We start from the raw sequence: 18,574 nt of genomic DNA on the forward strand, positions 1-18,574 counted from the left end.
TAACCCTTCCCAACTCTTAAAAAGAAATATTTCAAAGATACTTGCCCAAAACTCGTGGAGAGGTGCCCTATTCAGGACTTCTCTTCCATACACAATAAGAAGGAGAGAAGAGTAATGCTCAGTGTTCCCAGTGACACCTGTGTCCATCCTGACCCAGCATCCTGCTTGGGTTGGAAGAACATCTACAGCAGGGAGCCTGCTGTTCATATTGAAGTTTCACATGCAATTTAGAATCAATTTAGTTTATCAAATGGGGGGCACATGGAGAGCCAGGGGATATGATTCAGGGGCGGGGACAGACAGTGTATTTATTCCCTCCTCTCCCTCACACAATTCTAATCATGTGAGGGACCTGAACATCCAAATAAGGCTCCGATAACAACAGTGAACAAGCTAAAAAGTATTACCAATCAACTTAGGGAGATATATAAAATGAAAAAAATATAGAGAGGCATGGGAGAAGACCGGGAAATGTTTCTTGGCCGATACAGAGCAGTGACTATGACTGACTATAGGATTAAGCTGGACACAAACCCAAAAGTATGGTTTTTATCAGCAATATTTGCTTCTATTCAAATCAATGAAAACTGATGTTTTCCCGTGATACCTTCATTGAGCTTTACATATGTTTTTAGTGCAGATACTTCCTAATTTTTGCCATTGCCCTAATTTAGTTTCCTAACCCAATACAAAGCTACTACAAAAGGAGTTAAGTAGCCAGTGACCTCTAAATGAATTGAGGTCCAACAAACCACAGTAATAGCCAAGCAACACCGGCAGCAGATGATGTGTGCAGAAATCAGAGTTTCAAATATAATAATATTTCATCACCTTTAAAATAACTTTTCAACTAGGCTGTGTAACGCCAGGAGCTTCAAAACAGTAAAAGGCCATGGGAACCAGTTCTCATTAAAGATTTACCTCAAAGCTTGAGGTTGGCTTTTTATAGAACTGCAGCTGAATAATGTAATAGCAACAGCAGCACTTCTCATGGCATACTCGGTTTATCCTGAGTCCTGACTCCACTTGAGCTAGCCAGATTATCATTATCTATCTAAAAGTTATCTGATAGTATAAACTGACAAAGCCCTGTTTCAGTTCAGCCGGTAACATCTTTCAGTCACAGGAAGACAGAAGGGAATCACATCCTAACTGTTAACTAGGCTGAAAACAATCCATGACAGTTCAGGCAGCCCAAACCAGAATTTGTTGTTGATTTTTGGAAAATCAGCCTAAATTTGCGAGTTCATAAAATGGGTCTGTGCCACTGGGACTTTGACGTTCCTAGCAATATTCCTTCAAAAGATTTTGCAAGGCAGGTCAGGAGAGTGGGTCAGAAATGCAGAGCTGTGGGGGCAGGCATTTACAACGAAGCTGCATACAATATATTATTTTCTTAATAACTTCAAAAACATTTTTATAGGGACTGCTCTTGTGGTGCTGGTGGGATTTACCTGGCAGCATCTTCCTCAAGTAGCAGTTTCACAAACTGTCTGGGAATGTGTAGGGAGAGCACACTCTCTGCCATTTGTTCCAAGATCCGAAGATGGTTCCCATCAGTGGTGGGGAAGCGATACATCCGACAAATGGCCCCTCCAAACACTAAAATGTTAAAAGACATAATTTGCTACCAGATAATACAAACTCCGTTCCTCTAACACCAAAGTTGTTAAGAGGCTCAGAGATCACAAATGGCCTATTACACCAAAACATACAAAAGATTAATGTAACAGCATTGCACTTAGTTAACTCCCCGCCCCCACCCAATGCACATATTCAAACAACCACAGCAAAAGCAGAAATTGAGGTTTGATCAATTCTTGAATCACTTTTCCATATACTGCATTTTTTAATTTTAAAAATGTGCATTAAAAATGTTATAGTCATAGACATGTATATTTGGGTTACAACGCATATGCCCAACAGCTTTATAATGAGCTTTTCGGGACCACACTTTTGCAGGCAATCCTGATCCCACAACCCAAGCTTCATCCACGTGACGTGGCCTGGACTTTTCTCCTGCACACAATCACATAAATTGTGTGGCTGTTCGTTTCCAAGTAGTGTCTTAGCTTCCCAGTACTGATGTCCAAGGGGAGTGCTACCATAATAATAGATATTGGTGAAAGGAAGCCTTTATTAGTAACAGCATAGATGATGCTAGATAAGCATTTGGATGAGTAATGCTCTGTGTCCAACAAACACTGAAAAATAAGCAATTCTGTTTAGTTTGCCACTCTGCAGCAAGCCACTCAGAATGAGTTCACAGGATGAAGTTATATAGAAAAGAGCCTCAATGGAGTATGTATACGGACACACACACAATTATTTTGTTGCATCATCCTTACAAGTGCATCCCCAGCTGACGAAACATGACTGAAGGCAGATGTGATATGGAAAGGGAGCTCACAACACAACCCTCCGCCTATCTTAGGCAGCTAGGCTGCAGGGCAGTTTGCCTCCTCCTATGGCTGGGAAACAAAACAAGCAGGGAGAGGCACAAAAGGATTTATCAGCATTCCATCTGCTGGTTACAACAGAAACAGCTGTGGATATATCTTTCTAGAAGAGAGTTGGAAGTGTCTTCCCAGTGCTGTGAGCTGCCTCTGTCTTCAGCCAGTGATACAACAGTGGCCGAGATCCAAAGATTTATGTGCATTTGCTAGGGCAGCCTTCCCTAGTCTGGTGCCCTCCAAATGCTTTGGACTGCAACTCCCATAAGCCTCAACTACTGACCTGCTAACTGGGACTAATGGGCATTGTAGTCCAAAACCAGTTTAGGGAAGGCTGCTCTAAGGACTTCCCTTCCTCCTCCTGCAGCTCTTTGTGAATGTGGGCTGCCATGCGCTTCTAACAGAAGCCCTTCCAGAGACGTGTTTCATACAGCACATGGCACTGCAACTGTGAGCAAAAAAACCGGCATGTCTCCCTGTGCATGTAGAGAAGCACTTAAGCGACACACAAATACGCTTTCTCTAGATCACACAGCATCTCAACTATTGCCCCTGAAAACTAACTTTTGCTTCCAGTGATGTTTTTTGGGGGAAACCTTGCAAGACATTTTGCATCAAAAACTTTATGCTGCAACTCTGCTAGTACTGCTTGCTTATATCTAGCTATCTAGCTAGCTATCTATCTATCGTTTTATGAAAATTTCAACCCAGTGTGCAGCAGCTGTGAAGACTTCAATGCATAGGATCATGAAGAAAGGACAGTTCTGGTTGCCTTATCTCAAAAAAGATATTGTAAAGTGTGGAAAGGTTCAGGAAAGGGAATCCAAAATGATAAAGGACAGATCAATTCCCTTATAAGGAGAGATGTTGGGATATTTAGCTTAGGGAAAAGGATTGTACGAGATGACATGGCAGAAGTTCATAAAATTATTCATGGCATAGTGGATCGAGAAAATATTTTCTCTTTCTTGTAACCCTGGAATTCATAGACATCCAATGCAGCTGAATGTTGGAAGATATTAAGGCAGTGATGGCTACCTATCTAGATGGCTTTAAAAGAAGATTAAGCAATTCATGCCAGAGAGGGCAATTGATGACTACCAGCCATGATTGCTCTGCTCTGCTCAGTTGGAGCTGAACAAAATAACACAACACGATGGCCAATAACAATGTCACTAAACACTGTATTAGACTAATACAAATGATCAGAAATTGCAACCAAAGTCTCTAAGGCTTCTGAATACCAGTTGCTAGAAATCGTAGGAGGGGAGAGGGCTCTCGTGTTTGGGTCCTGCTTGCATGTTTCCCACTGGCCTCTGGCTCACCACTGTGAGAACACCAGATGGGCCATTGGTTTTACCCAGAAGGCTCATCTTATGTTCTTATGCTCTTAAACTCAGATCAGCAGTGCACCCCTGTCCCCACCTACTTATATGCATGTCGTCAAGATGACACATCAGTTAAAACAAATGCAGATACACCCAATTTCTTTAGTGCAGTCAAGACTGTGACTCAGCATACATTTGAAGATTAGGAAGTCATTTGCTGGAACACTGAGCTATATGGGATCCAGAAATATCAATTAGCAGCACAGGTAGGTACTTACCGGATTTTAACAACACGTCTTTCCGTAATGAAGCATATTTGGATCGGATTCCTAAAGATTCTGTTAAACTTTCATCAACTGACAGCACAGTCTGAAGAAAATGAGAATAGTATTAATACATAAAACACAATGCTTCATCACTGACTTTTAAAAAAATATACGTACTGAGCCATAGAGGACTGTTTACTTCTGAGACATTTTCAACAAGATCTTGTATCAGATAAATGTGTAGCATTCAGGGATGTTTTACACGCAGCTACAGCATAAAGAAACCCTGAGCTGTATTTGTGTATATTCTGCCACCTGTCAATGTGATAATCTTTTATAATACCCAGTGGAATTCATGGACTCACTCTCTCTAGTCTTGACAGGTGATCTTGACAGTCGATCACCGCATATTTTGAGAAAAATAAAAATTGACGACAAGACACACACTTCTGAAACTATCATTCCGCAACGAGATGCCGATCAGCATGGAATAAAATCCCAGATACTTCCTGATATTATAGTGGCACAACTACTGCTGTCATCAGACTGGCTGCTGTGCTATGTACAGTATGCTTGCCCCCTGAACGCTTGCACCCAAGTAAGGTCTGAATAGCCCCATAGGTTAAAAGAACAGCAACACAGTGTGAATTCTCCTTGAGGATGGTTGGGGAAAGTGTAAAAGAAGGTGGTGAGGAGATCATGAACCACATCTTTTATTTCCAGCATTGCCTTGAGAAGGAGGGCAAGATATTCACTCACCCTTCCATTGATGGTGTCAGGAGACCTGGTAACTGGAGGCCTTTGGTCTGTTTTTTCTTCCACTTGCCATCCTATGACTGTAATGTTACCAACACGATCACTTTCAGCAGATCTGCAACACACACATCATTGCTGCGATCCATCAGCTAGGACTATTGATTGGTTGCTGTTGCACATACTATGCCATCTGGCTATAGACCCCAATTCTTACAGCTTCCTCTGTCGTTAACTCTTTCTAGCTACAGAAATGGAGACTCAAACTAAAAGATCAGGATCCAACACTTGACCTGCTATATAAAAATATTAAAATATAAGAAAGATGCTAAATGCATGGATATGTGTAGCCTTGGGTATTTTGTAACCTCTCGCGATCCAAGGTTGGGTAAAATCATCCTCTCAGCCCTTGGAGCTTATAGTACTAGTTTTGTAGTGCTTTACAGGCCTTACAGAAGCAAAACGCACAGGTCCCTGCCCCAAGGAGTTTACAGTATGCATTTCAAATACAGGGCAGGCAACAAAGCGGGAAGAAGGGGAAAACAGGAGAGACATGTAATGGAGAAGGGATACTAGCAAATGCAGTTGCATCTGCTTTGGCATTAAGCCAAAGGCCTAAGCCAAAATTCAAAAAAATAAATCTGATGTTGATGTTGAAGTGCAGAAGGACACTTCTGAAAACTTATATGCATGTATGTAATTGACTTTGCCAGATGCAATTTTCTTGTCATTGTGATCTATGAAAGCTCTGCCAAACAGAATCATTACCAATGTTTTGCATTTACATCTTTATATTCCTTCAGAATCTGGGAGCTGGCTTACTAATACACATTTAAATTAGCTTTTCTGACATGCCCTGAAATTGGCTTTCATTTCTAAGTGTAAACAAAACACAAAAACCCACAGAACTTATTGAAGTGCAGGTTTGGAACACATACAACTGTGAAGAATGAGGTTTTAGAAGATTAAAAATAATACTTTATATCAATGGTTGCCCCATCGCACAAGTAACACATGAAAAAGACTCCTGAGGTTACTTGTTGGTGTTCAAGTCTCTGTTTTTATGCTGGGTGGGGAAAAGCATAAAACAAATATTCTACTTTACCAAAGTTCTACTGACAAGAATTACCAGAAAGTCTCTGCCCTGTGCAAGATTTGTGCTGAACATTAACTTGTCTTACAATCACGCGAGATGAGAGGAAACTTTGAAGTTCCAATATTTATTTCATTACAACACAAAATTAAAAAAATGTCTCATTGAGTATTCATAGCCCTAAAAGCCTGGACACTTCACTTTCTGAACTGGGGTGCAATAAAGGACCCAAGTTTAAACAGCATCAATCGTGCAGTTAAATGGCCTAGTTTTCCAATAGTACACACAGATGCGGAAGCCTGATTCTTTTCAAATGAACAAAAATGGAGCACAAACCTTAGTGTTAAATGCAACCTATGGTTCTTTTCCTTAAGTAGCTGCTTTACAGTGAACATCACAGAACCCAATAGATACATCTGGAAAAGACAAGTATTGTCAATGCAGAGGACATTTTAATCCTAATTACGTTTCTAATTTCTATTTACAAAGCTCATTCCTATGGCTTCAACCAAAGCCTGAAACCAAAGCCTCTCACTTTCTCTGGCTCAGTACTGACATCGTGCCAGAATATAGAATGCACTAGCAATACTTCAGAATGATAGCTTGACTTTCCAAAGCCTGCAAGACTCAAATCACAATTCAGAGTGGCTTGTCTGCCTTCATTTTCTATCAGTGCAGTATTCAGGTTCATAAGTTCACTTCTGTCTCTAGGATTCAACAGTCTTCAGAGACAGAACAATGGCTGCAATGTCAAAAGCAGGGCTTTGGGATTATGCTTTGCTAGACGATTACAGTGGTGCCCCGCAAGACGAACGCCTCGCAAGACGGAAAACCCGCTAGACGAAAGGGTTTTCCGTTTTGGAGGCGCTTCGCAAAACGAATTTCCCTATGGGCTTGCTTCGCAAGACGAGAATGTCTTGCGAGTTCCTGCGGGGTTTTTTCCCTCCCCCCCCCTTTTCCTAAGCCCTAAGCTGCTTATCAGCTGATCCGCTGATAAGCCGCTTATCAGCTGATCCGCTAAAAGCCGCTAAACCGCTAAGAGCGCTAATCCGCTAAGCTGTCAATGGGCTTGCTTCGCAAGATGAAAAAACCACTATACGAAGAGCCTCACAGAACGGATTAATTTCGTCTTGCGAGGCACCACTGTACATACATACCATATTTTATCAATTCAGACATCACACCAAGCCTTGGCTAGTTTTATAAACTATAATTTGGCAGTGTGTGTGTGTGTGTGAGAGAGAGAGAGAGTGAGAGAGAGAGAGAGAGAAACTACAAGCATGGTTATTTTTAATCAGTTGGATCCACAGATTCCCACTCTCCATCAGAGGAAGGGAATCATTGGATGTTGCCCAAAATGAGCATCTTCAAGCACATGTTTAGAATGCTCATTTAACAATACCATCTCCTAAGGCGTTGTGGGGTGGGGACCTTTTCCAACCTAAGGGCCAAATTCCTTCATAGGCAACTTTCCAGGCACTATACACCTGTGGTGGGCAGAGCCAGGGGCAAAATAGTGGGTGGGGCAACAGGTATGGCTCTTACTTTGTACAGTGGCCTATGTTTTAGCCTCGCTAAAATGTCTACACAAACCCCTCTCTCCATCCTCAATCCAGGCAAGAGGATTTGTCACAGTTCAAGGACACATTCCAGCCAAGCAGAAGCACATGAAGGAGGCCTAAAAACATGGCCAGTGACAGATGTGATGTGGAGGAGAGGCATGGCCTGCAGACACTCCTGAGGGCTGGATGGAGAGGGCTGGATTTGGCCCGCAGGCCTCAAGTTCCTGACCCCAGCACTAAGAAAGCAATCCTAACTCCATTCAGCCAGGAGTAAGCCCCACAGAGTAAGCCAACCTAGCAGTTCAAAAGCACGTCACAAGTAGATAAATAGGTACCGCTCTGACGGGAAGGTAAACGGCGTTTCTGTGCGCTGCTCTGGTTCACCAGAAGTGGCTTAGTCATACTGGCCACATGACCCGGAAGCTGTATGCCAGCTCCCTCGGCCAATAAAGCGAGATGAGCGCCACAACCCCAGAGTTGGTCACGACTGGACCTAATGGTCAGGGGTCCCTTTACCTTTACCTAAGCCCCGCAGAATTCAACAAGATTTACTTCTGAGTAGATAAGGTTAGGATTACACTGTTAGTGCTGGCCTTCAAGGGGGAGAACAGGCAGTGTACCTCAGACCAAAGGCATATGCAACATTTTGTTTACACTGAACATGAATGACAGAGAAGACATTTGGTGAATCGGACTTACAGTTCCCTGAGATCTATCTTTAACATCATATACAGAAAGTTTTATTTGTGTCATCTGGTTAATAAGAGAGTCTTGAAAAAAGGCAATACTGCTTAGAAAGATTGGGTTGCTTGTTCCCTGCAATTAAAAAAAAAAAAGGAGAGAAAAAGTTACGTTTGGAAAACTTGGTATCAGCTAAGATTAACTGGTGGTGCTGTGGCTGGCACAGCGGGTAATGTAGTATTACTTACCTCAATAATCTCTGTCTGAGCATGCTTTGTCCAGAATGCCTGAGGTGGTGTAGTTACACTCACTGCTACAAAACTATTTGGCTTTCTATCTAGCGATGGGGTAAGGAGCTCGCTGCAAGCTATAGGAAAGAAACAATACGGCTTACACACCATGTCACGCAAATATATGCAAAGTATAAAGGGGAAGGGAAGCCCATTTTTCACTTGTCTGCCTCAGTGGCACAGTGTGGGAAAGGGCCACGGGGCAGTTGCCCCGGACACAAAATGCTTAGGGGCGCAAAATGTCAACACCCAGTGCTGCCTCAATACAGCTGCGGGCTTCGGTCACTGGGCTCCCTTGAAAACGGCTTCTCCGTGCGAATCAGAAAGTGACCTCTCCAGACAACGGAACTACTCACCTAAACTGAATTCTAAGATTGGCTCATCCGGATCTTGGCTGTTACCTGCAAATTACAAAGATTAGCATAAGCGTATAAAGATATACAGATTAAGTCAATTTGCTCCTTTTAAAATAGTCTTACGCTCTCATTAAGGAGCAAAGACAATTTAGGGGTAAATAGAGTAAAAAGTAAACACTTATTCACTTATTCAAATAACTGTGTAAATAGCTCACCTAGAACTTCAATCTTATGTATCTCAAATAGTAAACACGCTCTCTCTCTCTCTCTCTCTCTCTCTCTCTCTCTCTCTCTCACACACACACACACACTTCAAAGCACTTCCAGAATGAATGAGAAAATAAAAGGCCTAATGGTGTTCAAAGAAAAATGGTCAAAGGTCATATTAAGCATATAAAAGCATTTGGTCATGCATGAAGTAATTATCTGGATGAAGGACCAATCTGCAGCTTCTGATGCAAAATTGTTCATTCAAAAATTGTAAGGCAATGCTATGGGAAGAACTTACAAAGGTACAAAAGTTTATAACGACATAAATTCATTGTTGACTGGTCTCTTTTTTCTGTCTCTTTAACACTTTTCTGTCTCTTATTTATGTTGTTGTTGTTTAGTCGTTTAGTCATGTCCGACTCTTCGTGACCCCATGGACCAGAGCATGCCAGGCACTCCTGTCTTCCACTGCCTCCTGCAGTCTGCTCGAACTCATGCTGGTAGCTTCAAGAACACCATCCAACCATCTTGTCCTCTGTCGTCCCCTTCTCCTTGTGCCCTCCATCTTTCCCAACATCAGGGTCTTTTCCAGGGAGTCTTCTCTTCTCATGATGTGGCCAAAGTATTGGAGCCTCAGCTTCAGGATCTGTCCTTCCAGTGAGTACTCAGGGCTTATTTCCTTAAGAATGGATAGGTTTGATCTTCTTGCAGTCCATGGGACTCTCAAGAGTCTCCTCCAGCACCAGAATTCAAAAGTATCAATTTTTTGGCGATCAGCCTTCTTTATGGCCCAGCTCTCACTTCCACTCACTTCTCTTATTTATACTGCTCCCAAATCTACTATCCTCCCCACTGTCCTTGTATCGTGCCCACTTATTATAACATGGGGGAAAGATACAAATATAACAAACAGTGCATGTGTTCCCAAATTAATATTTTCATTACCAGCACTGGGTGCAGGGGGGGAGGGGACTGTCTAAAAAACTAGAATTTCAAACAGAAAAGCAAGACAAATTAAGAATTCAATACAACCATGAGGACACAGGTAGGAAGAAAAGATACTAACCTGCCAAAGACAAATCTAACATGTCAGTCGTGACATCAATAGTTGAGGCCCGCTGCACAGTGCGGGATTTTGCACCATGGCGGGGGCTGATATCTTTTGCTGACATGTTGTCATGGGGAAGACGCCTCTTTTCACTGTTTGATCACAGCAAAACCTTGATGAAGGACCAAAATAGAGTGTCGTCTTCACTTGCAGCCCTTATGACAGCAGGCTAAGGCAGAATGAAAACAAAACACAATCTGAAACAGGTTCCAAACTAGGTTCGTTTAAATGCTGATTTCAACAGCAAAGGCTCAAATGATTTTAATGGCAGCATTAAAGAAGAATTAATTTACCATTTTAACAGGAGACCATTTGCTTCAGCAGACCTCACCATATATTTTAGATGCTATCAAAATGATAATTAAGGCAGCCCTGTTCAGGGAAGTTTTTAACGTGTGATATTTTACTGTATTTTTGGTTTTTATGGAAGCCGCCCAGAGTGGCTGGGGAGGCCCAGGCAAATGGGCGGGGTATAAATAATAAATTATTATTATTATTATTATTATTATTATTATTATTATTATTACTATTATTATTATTATTATTATTATTATTATTATTATTATTATAGTTTCTCAGGGTTCACAATTATGAGGAGGCCTGCAAGCACATTCAGAAAAACACACAAGCCTGCTTCGGACTTTTACCCTAAAAACATGAAGGTTGAGGGTCGAGTAGACATGCCTGGTGCCACTCACCTTCCTCCCCCCCCCCCATGATCCCTCCATAGGTGTTTTCCCCTTATGTGTCCAGGCTGAAATGTCAGAAGAGGGCTATGGTCTAATCTACATAACCTGAAGCTGCCTAGGTCAATGAAAAACACCCACTTAGTAAGAGTCTTGATTCTCGGCTGCAGTCAAAGAATTTGCACAAAGTACTACATGGTTTTGCTCCAGACAAGCAGGCAGTGTCACACACGTTGACTATGTTCAGACCATGTTTTATACTAACAATGAGCCTCAAACTCAACCGCTCCATTCTTCTGCCACAGCTTAAGGAAGATCTGAAGCTTCCACCTCCCTTTTAGATTAACCACAGTTTAGTGTTCCGTCCAACCCTTACATGATGGTTTATCTTTAGCGTTTGTTGAAACGAGCCAAATGAATAAACTATGTTTTCAAGCTGGCTTATTTAAACAATAGTAAAGATTAACCAATAGGGACGCGGGTGGTGCTGTGGGTTAAACCATTGAGCCTAGGGCTTGCTGATCAGAAGGTCGGCGGTTCGAATCCCCGCGATGGGATGAGCTCCCGTTGCTCGGTCCCAGCTCCTGCCAACCTAGCAGTTCGAAAGCATGTCAAAGTGCAAGTAGATAAATAGGTACCACTCCGACGGGAAGGTAAACGGCGTTTCCGTGTGCTGCTCTGGTTTGCCAGAAGCGGCTTAGTCATGCTGGCCACATAACCCAGACTACACACTGGCTCCCTTGGCCAATAAAGCGGGATGAGCGCCGCAACCCCAGAGTCGTCCACAACTGGACCAAATGGGGTCCCTCTACCTTTACCTTTAAAGATTAACCACACATTTGTTTGGGATTGGATGTTATGCCAAGCTGTGGTTAATCAAAAACTTATGTAAAATATTCCGAACTCTTTGTGGCTGCACCAGAAGAGATATAGGAAGGAGCATCTCAGCCCTAGGCTCATATTTGTTAATGTTAAACCATGGTGTCACATCCAAGCAAGACCAATGGTGACCTACGGATCAAAATGTCTGTCTGAGTATCCATTCATGTGTTTGATCATCCCTATGGAAAGAATCAGTATTGTGTTGGGTGAGCCACACCCTGGAGCAGCCTTAGCCAATATGTTGTCCCTCAGAAGTTTTGGATCACAGCTCCCACCGTCTCTGACGTTGGTCATATTGGCTATAGCTGATGGAAGTTATAGTCAAAACACCATCTGGAGGTCACCAAGTTGAGCAAGTTATAATCTCTAACAAGTTTTTTTTCCCGCAGACAAAAACAAAACAATTTCAAAAGATTTGCAAAATTTAAATGTGATTAAAATTCCAAGTCTCACCCACTTGAATTCCGAGTTATGATTCAGCTTACAAGAAGCTCCCTATTGTAGTAAATTTTCATAATGTGTGTGACATTTTACACCAAACATCTTTTTACTTACAGCGGGCTGTTGTTTTCTTGGGTGAGAGCATGGTATTTTGCATTTCTTAAAGGCAGCTTTATTTTCCCATCTGAAAAAACACACACAATGAATTACTGAGTCTGAGCATTCAAAATTGATATTGATTTTTAAATACACATGTCTATTTAGTCTTCCAATCACATCACATGCCTTTATCGCTGTGAGCTTAACTGCTGTTATAGCGTCAGGTGTGAAATTGGGGTTTTCAAAGAGATTCCATTATATGCATTTAGAAGATGACTAATTTAGAACTATTCTGTTTTTTGTTTTTGTTTTTGTAAAGGCACAAAGTATAAGTAACCATAATAAATGTTCATAAAATATAGCATTCCCTTGCATATATTCAGGATGAGGTTTCTGAATTATACCATGAGTTCCCACCATTCTGAACTATTTCCCTCGCTGATGGAAGGCACTTCACATCAAAGAGGCCACTTGTGTGTCAAGTGACAGGAATGGATCCAGTAATGGATTTTTAGTCTTTTCTGCACAAGAGCAGTTTTCTCCTGGCACACTGTTGTGCTCTGGCACATAGTTTGGGTATTTCTGTTCTAATTAATACTATTATAAACTATTTGCCCAGAATAAATATTTTGCTTACACCACTATCACAACAGAACGATTTCCCACCATAACAAATTGCCTCCTTGGCAAATGAGATGCTTTCACTCCAGCATAAATCCAGAATATGAGTTATTCTCACCAGATGGATGAAGATTTTAAAAAATAGGAGGAGGAGGAAGAGGAAGAAGAAGAAGAAGCAGCAGCAGCAGCAGCAGCAGCAGCAGCAGCAGCAGCAGAAACTATTGGAATAGCTAGCTTTTAAAACGGAAATATATTTTAAACATGAACAAAGACATGGTAATTAAAGAACATTTAAGGTGCTTTGTTCTTTTGTGCAACTTTCTAGCCATGCATTTGTTTTTAACCACCAGAATTAAAAGTTACTAAGGGGTAACTTTCAGGAGAATTCACAGAATCCAGCTATGAAGAAATATTTTGCAGAAATCTTAAGGGAAGCCAAGCGGTTTTAAAATAGACCAGTCTCATTCTTCAAGGAAGTGTTGCATTTCTGTAGCTCAGATTAAGATTTAAGTCATGGCATCCATGACTGGGGATGGGGAACTTCAGCACCAGGGACCAAATGTGGCCCCCAGGCCTCTCTGTACCTGGCCCTTGGAACTCTCCCAGGTCACACCCTTCACTATTTATGCTTCTCAGCCTGTTTTTGCCTGGCTGGAATGTGTCCTCAGACACCTCCAGCTTGTCTGGATAGAGGGTACTAAGTGTATGTTTAGGAGCTAGCCTCCTGAACAAAGGCAAAATTTACATCTGTTGCTCCGCCCACTTTTGACCACCACTGGCATGTGGCCCTTGGAAGGTTGCTTAGAAGTGAATGTGGCCCACCATATATATATATATATATATATATATATATATATATACACACACACACACACACACATACACATACACACACACACACACACAGAGAGAGAGAGAGAGCATAAAGAGCCTCTTGCTCAACTTGAGAGGTTAACACTGCCAAGAAGCGAAATGCGTCTTTGCATCCATATTTATGAAACTACCCCTCAAACCCAGTTCATTCCAGTTATATATAGAAAACCACAGCAGTCCAACGTTTCATGACTATGCTTTTCTTCTTTATTCCTTCTAGGACTTGGAACATGTTATCCTGGCCGTGCCTTATAAAACAAACTATCATGGTATTTTTAGACATTCAGGGTTTTTACTTAGTAAAAAGATACTCAGATTTCAAATCCCATGATCTAAGTAGAACACACTATGCCCTTTTTCCTGTGACTCAGAGGCTAAGGATTGCTCTTATATCCAGCACCACACCAGCCAACCAACCAACCAACACTCACAAAGAGCTGTTCTCCCTTCTGTGTCACTAAACATATAGCTGCCCTCCTTGTCAAACCTATTACATTCACCTGACGTCAATTTATTATCTCAGTTTATTATCTTATTAACTCAGTTTCTCCCGCCAGCAAGCCTGTTTACTCATGATACAAGGCTGTGGTAACAAGAGGGGTGGAGGAGGCTGAGAAAAGCCTCCGGTAAGGAGTGACTGGGGTGCAGATACACAGCACATCCAGCAATCCCATCCCTCGTCACCAAGTTTACTCCATAAAAGAAGTGACAGTAGTGAAACGAGTTACAGAGAAAGGAGAATGAACTGGAAACTTGGGTCAAAGGGTACTTCCAGGTGTGGATGATTTAGTAAGCAACTGGTCATTGCTGTTCCACAAGCAAGCTAGTGACTCTGCTTCCAGACTTCTGGAATCAAAATAGCATTGTGTAGTCAAGCAAGCAGTCACTCTTTCCCCCCATTCCCAATGTTAGAAGGGATGGTTTTCAATGGAATTGTGGTGTGAGGGAAAGAGTTACATATTCCCTTCGCCTGCTGCAATGGGTGTGTGTGTGTGTGTGTGTGTGTGTGTGGATAAAAAGGAAATGCAATTGGGAAAAGGAAGGGTTAAAATGATAAAGAGTTGATTCCTAGAGTTGAGAGGTGGACCACAAAAAGGAAATGCCTAGAGCAACTGTCTACAGAACATGCAATGCAAGCGGTCCCAGGTTCAATCTCTGACTTCTCCAAGTAGGGTTGTGTACCAGGCTGGCTAGACCCTGTCTAGTAGGTGATGAGCCTGGGAAACGTTCCACACCAATACTATTGGTGTGGTTTTAAAAAAATGGCTCCAGTTTAGTTCACTTTGCATGGAGGGTGCTTGAGACCTGATGGAAAAAGCAGCTAAAGAAGTTGGTCATCTCAACTGAGATGATGTTGCCAGTCAAATGCACTGGGCACAGCTTTCCACAATCTATTCAAGTCTTACTCTAATCAAACTAGAAGAAGAGTTATGGAGCAAATAATAATAATAATCCTATTAGGGTGGACCACACAAAGTGTTCTCATACCAAGGATAGGAAATGAGGAATGACAGTTCTGCTATCTGCTATGAAGCTTTTGTCCAAAAGGGTCTAAAAACCTCTAGGCTTCACAGCAAAAAAAATGGTTCCAGTTGCTCAGATCCACTTTGCCTGAAATTACCGTATTTTTCCGTGTATAAGACTGTTTTTTCCCTAAAAAATAATGTCAAGAATTAGGGGGCGTCTTATACACGGATACATCTCCCCCCATTTTCTTAAATCTGGGTCCCCAAAAAATAGGGGGGCATCTTATACATGGGGGCGTCTTATAGACGGAAAAATACGGCACTTCTGCTGAATCACTCATGCTGTCAGTCAGATTCCAGGGGTCTGACTTCCCTGCTTTTTCTTCAATACCCCTGGTTCCCATTTCTTTGGACGCCTTCCTGCCGAAGTAGAGGTCCCAGCTGGTTGCAGCAGTTCAAATGTCATTTTAAAGACTCTACTTCAGTTCCTACTTCCCCTGGTACTTTGCTAGCTGAAGCAGAAATCCTTATTACAGTCACCAAGAAACCATTTGGTGGGCTGTCTCATGCTTGCTGTCTTCACAGTTCTCCTGCCTGACCCAGGAATTCCAGAATGCCTCAGTTTCACTTCTTGAGGGCTGGGGAGAGAATACAATAACTTGCTGCCTGTCCTACATTCTGGATAAATGAGGCATGCTTGGCCCTAACACTCATTCAAGGCTTCATAGCCTTGAATTATCATTTGAACTGGGCCAATGTATAGTCAAGAGGACTTGTTTTGACTTCATTTCCTTGTGTTCCAAAGCACCATCCATTTCTAGCATCTGCTTAACTTAAACCACAAAAGGAACAAAATGGAAAGGGAAAGCTGTAGGAAGCTTAATGGCCCAGGTCTTTTAAAATAGCAAGCAACTGGTTTGCAAACTTTCCATTTATAGAAAACATTTTCTACACAGACCCCTGCTTGACAGTCATGGAATGCCAAGCGTCACAGAGGATTCTGGGGCATTTTCTAGGGTGCACATTTACTTCACATAATATACTTGCCAGTCATGTTCAAATTAACTTTCACACCATGTGTATTTGGAGTGTACCCCAGGATTCAGTTAAAACCAAAAACAAGAACTGTAGTCAACAGCACCTCAGTGATAGGGAACATCCAACCCACAGACCTAGTTTTGGATATAAACAGTTCGTTTTCTATCACAATTGCTTGTCTTAAATGCATCTTCAATGGTTTTTGAATCTCTAAAATATCCTATGATAGCTGTTACTAAAACAAAGGGTATATTCTATGCTTTAAAAAGTGCAACCTATATAAATTATGTGAATCCAACAAATGCAGCTATTTTGTGACTGCTACATATGGTAGGGTGAAAGACACTCTCATCTCTGAAGACATTTGCAGAACTTCCCTGCAGTCTCACACTGACTGAAAATCTCTGCTCAATACACATACACCTACTGAGATATCACCAGAAATTGCCCAAACATAATGTTTTTTTATTTCAGTTTTGCCACAAACTTAAAAACTAGAAGCTTACCTTTCTAGGTTTCCAATGAAAAGCTAAAAATCCTAGGATAACTAGTACCAAATTCTGTACTTGTTCAATATAACCGTAAAATCGAGATATCCATGTTGCCTTAATTTGTTTTCCACGGGTGACACACCGCTGTTCCTCCCAGGCTGAATGGTCACAGAACCTGAAAAATAAGAAAAGGGATCTCCTGGTAATGCTCATCTGTTGAACTTCATGAAAATAATGTAAAAATATCAGCTTTTTAGAATGCCACTTACAAGCTAGGCTACGCCAAAAGTATCAAAAGGGTGCAATTTCAACACTTCTTTGTTGGTACTGGGAAGTGCTCCCTCGGGTTGATAAACATTTGATCCAATTAATGAATTTAAGAAGAAACAAAAAGTACTTTTGAAGCTGCCAAGCCATTCCTCAGTTTGACAAGGAATTCAATGATGTGATTACTTTTAAATCAAGAGCCCTTTCCAGCTCCTAAAGTATTGCTTCTGGAAGTCAGTATCTGCAAACAACAAGAGGCTTCCTGTGGCAGCCTTAAACACTAGCTAAAGTATTGTAGGAAATCCTTTCCACAGACATTTCCAGATGACTTGCTCTGAGAAGGAAGTGAAATCTCTTGAGCACATGAGGGTCACGTGACATGCACCAATTTTAAAAAGGGGAAAGGAAAAAATATGAGTATATCGAAGTCTACTCTCCCATTTCAGTGAAAGCTACAAAACATATTTCTGATCTTTAGGAAACTGGGCACCTTTATTTTAAATGTATGTACATATGTATATATAATACATGTGGAAATTGCAAAGTTCAAGAACTGTCCAGATTACTTAACAACCAAGCATCACATTACAGAAAGCAATTCATTTGTTGTCATGAATTTGCTTCCCCTCTCGCCCTTAAAGCCAGCATATGCAGTGATTATGTTAGGACTCCTATACCCAACTTAAAGAAAATACAATTTTTTATTAAGCAAATAAGCATGTGCTTTAAATGCCTTATGGTACATGGCTGAGGGAGTGGCCCGGTACCCATCACTGAACAAGTGTCTGGCATCCCTGCCCCATGTTTCAATCCTAAACCGAGTTCTCAGTCTTCAAAAAGTTAGATTCACAGAGAATCTGACTTGTATTTGTTATGTACTGGGTTGAATAGGATCCAAACTGCAGCAGTCTGATTGGCCCTAGAACAATAGGATCCAAAAGGCAGCAGCCTGATTGGTCCTAGAACAATAGGATTCAGAATGCAGCAGTCTGATTGGTCCTAGAACAATGCAGCAGTATGATTGGTTGGCAGGAACTACCCAATCATGCTCCAGATAGAAGTGAATCCACAACCTGATTGGCTTACAGTAGAATTCCGGAATTAGCCAATCATGTGCAGCCCATTGTGTAAATAATGTATATAAAGCAGATACCTTGAGGGGACTTTCATTCCTCCTCACCACTATGAGCTGAATAAAGAGCATGAAATCACTTGGCGACTCTGAGTATATTTCACTGGCGACGAGGATGGGATCCCGCTGAGCTGACTGCCACACACAGCACCGCAGCACCGCCCCCTGCCGCACCGCTGCCTCGCACCGTGTATCCAGGCTTCAGCTCCGGGACACAAGGAACTCAGAATGGCAACCGACAGCAGCTTCTCACCGTTCAACCCAGCATCCGGAGACTGGGAAGCGTACGCCTCCCGTTTCACCTTCCTCCTAGAAGCCAAAGGGGTCACCGATGAAGAAGACGCCAAGAAGAGGGCAATATTCTTCAGCGTTTGCGGAGAGGAGACATTTGAAATCGCCCGGGCTCTCCTTGCGCCTGAAGACGTTGCTACTGTTCCATACAAAACAATAATGGAACAGCTGAAGGGGCACTTTTCGC

General features: G+C 41.9%; 1 protein-coding gene across 18 annotated transcripts in view; it reads right to left on the reverse strand.

Moving 5' to 3' along the window:
* INPP4A (inositol polyphosphate-4-phosphatase type I A) overlaps nt 1–18,574 on the reverse strand; it is a 102,452-nt gene that overhangs the window by 40,648 nt on the left and 43,230 nt on the right. For all 18 annotated transcript variants that reach the window (XM_079972525.1, XM_079972524.1, XM_079972537.1 and 15 more), the window contains exons 2-11: nt 16,713–16,872; nt 12,224–12,293; nt 10,059–10,269; nt 8,783–8,827; nt 8,385–8,503; nt 8,155–8,271; nt 6,230–6,309; nt 4,807–4,918; nt 4,060–4,150; nt 1,455–1,602 (exon numbers count right to left, since the gene is read on the reverse strand). In XM_079972525.1, coding sequence (XP_079828651.1) covers nt 1,455–1,602; nt 4,060–4,150; nt 4,807–4,918; nt 6,230–6,309; nt 8,155–8,271; nt 8,385–8,503; nt 8,783–8,827; nt 10,059–10,164 — 818 coding nt within the window. In that variant the 5' untranslated portion in view covers nt 10,165–10,269; nt 12,224–12,293; nt 16,713–16,872. The remainder of the gene's footprint in view (nt 1–1,454; nt 1,603–4,059; nt 4,151–4,806; nt 4,919–6,229; nt 6,310–8,154; nt 8,272–8,384; nt 8,504–8,782; nt 8,828–10,058; nt 10,270–12,223; nt 12,294–16,712; nt 16,873–18,574) is intronic.

This window comes from Podarcis cretensis (genome assembly GCF_951804945.1).
Source record: "Podarcis cretensis genome assembly, chromosome: 4".
NCBI lineage: Eukaryota > Metazoa > Chordata > Lepidosauria > Squamata > Lacertidae > Podarcis > Podarcis cretensis.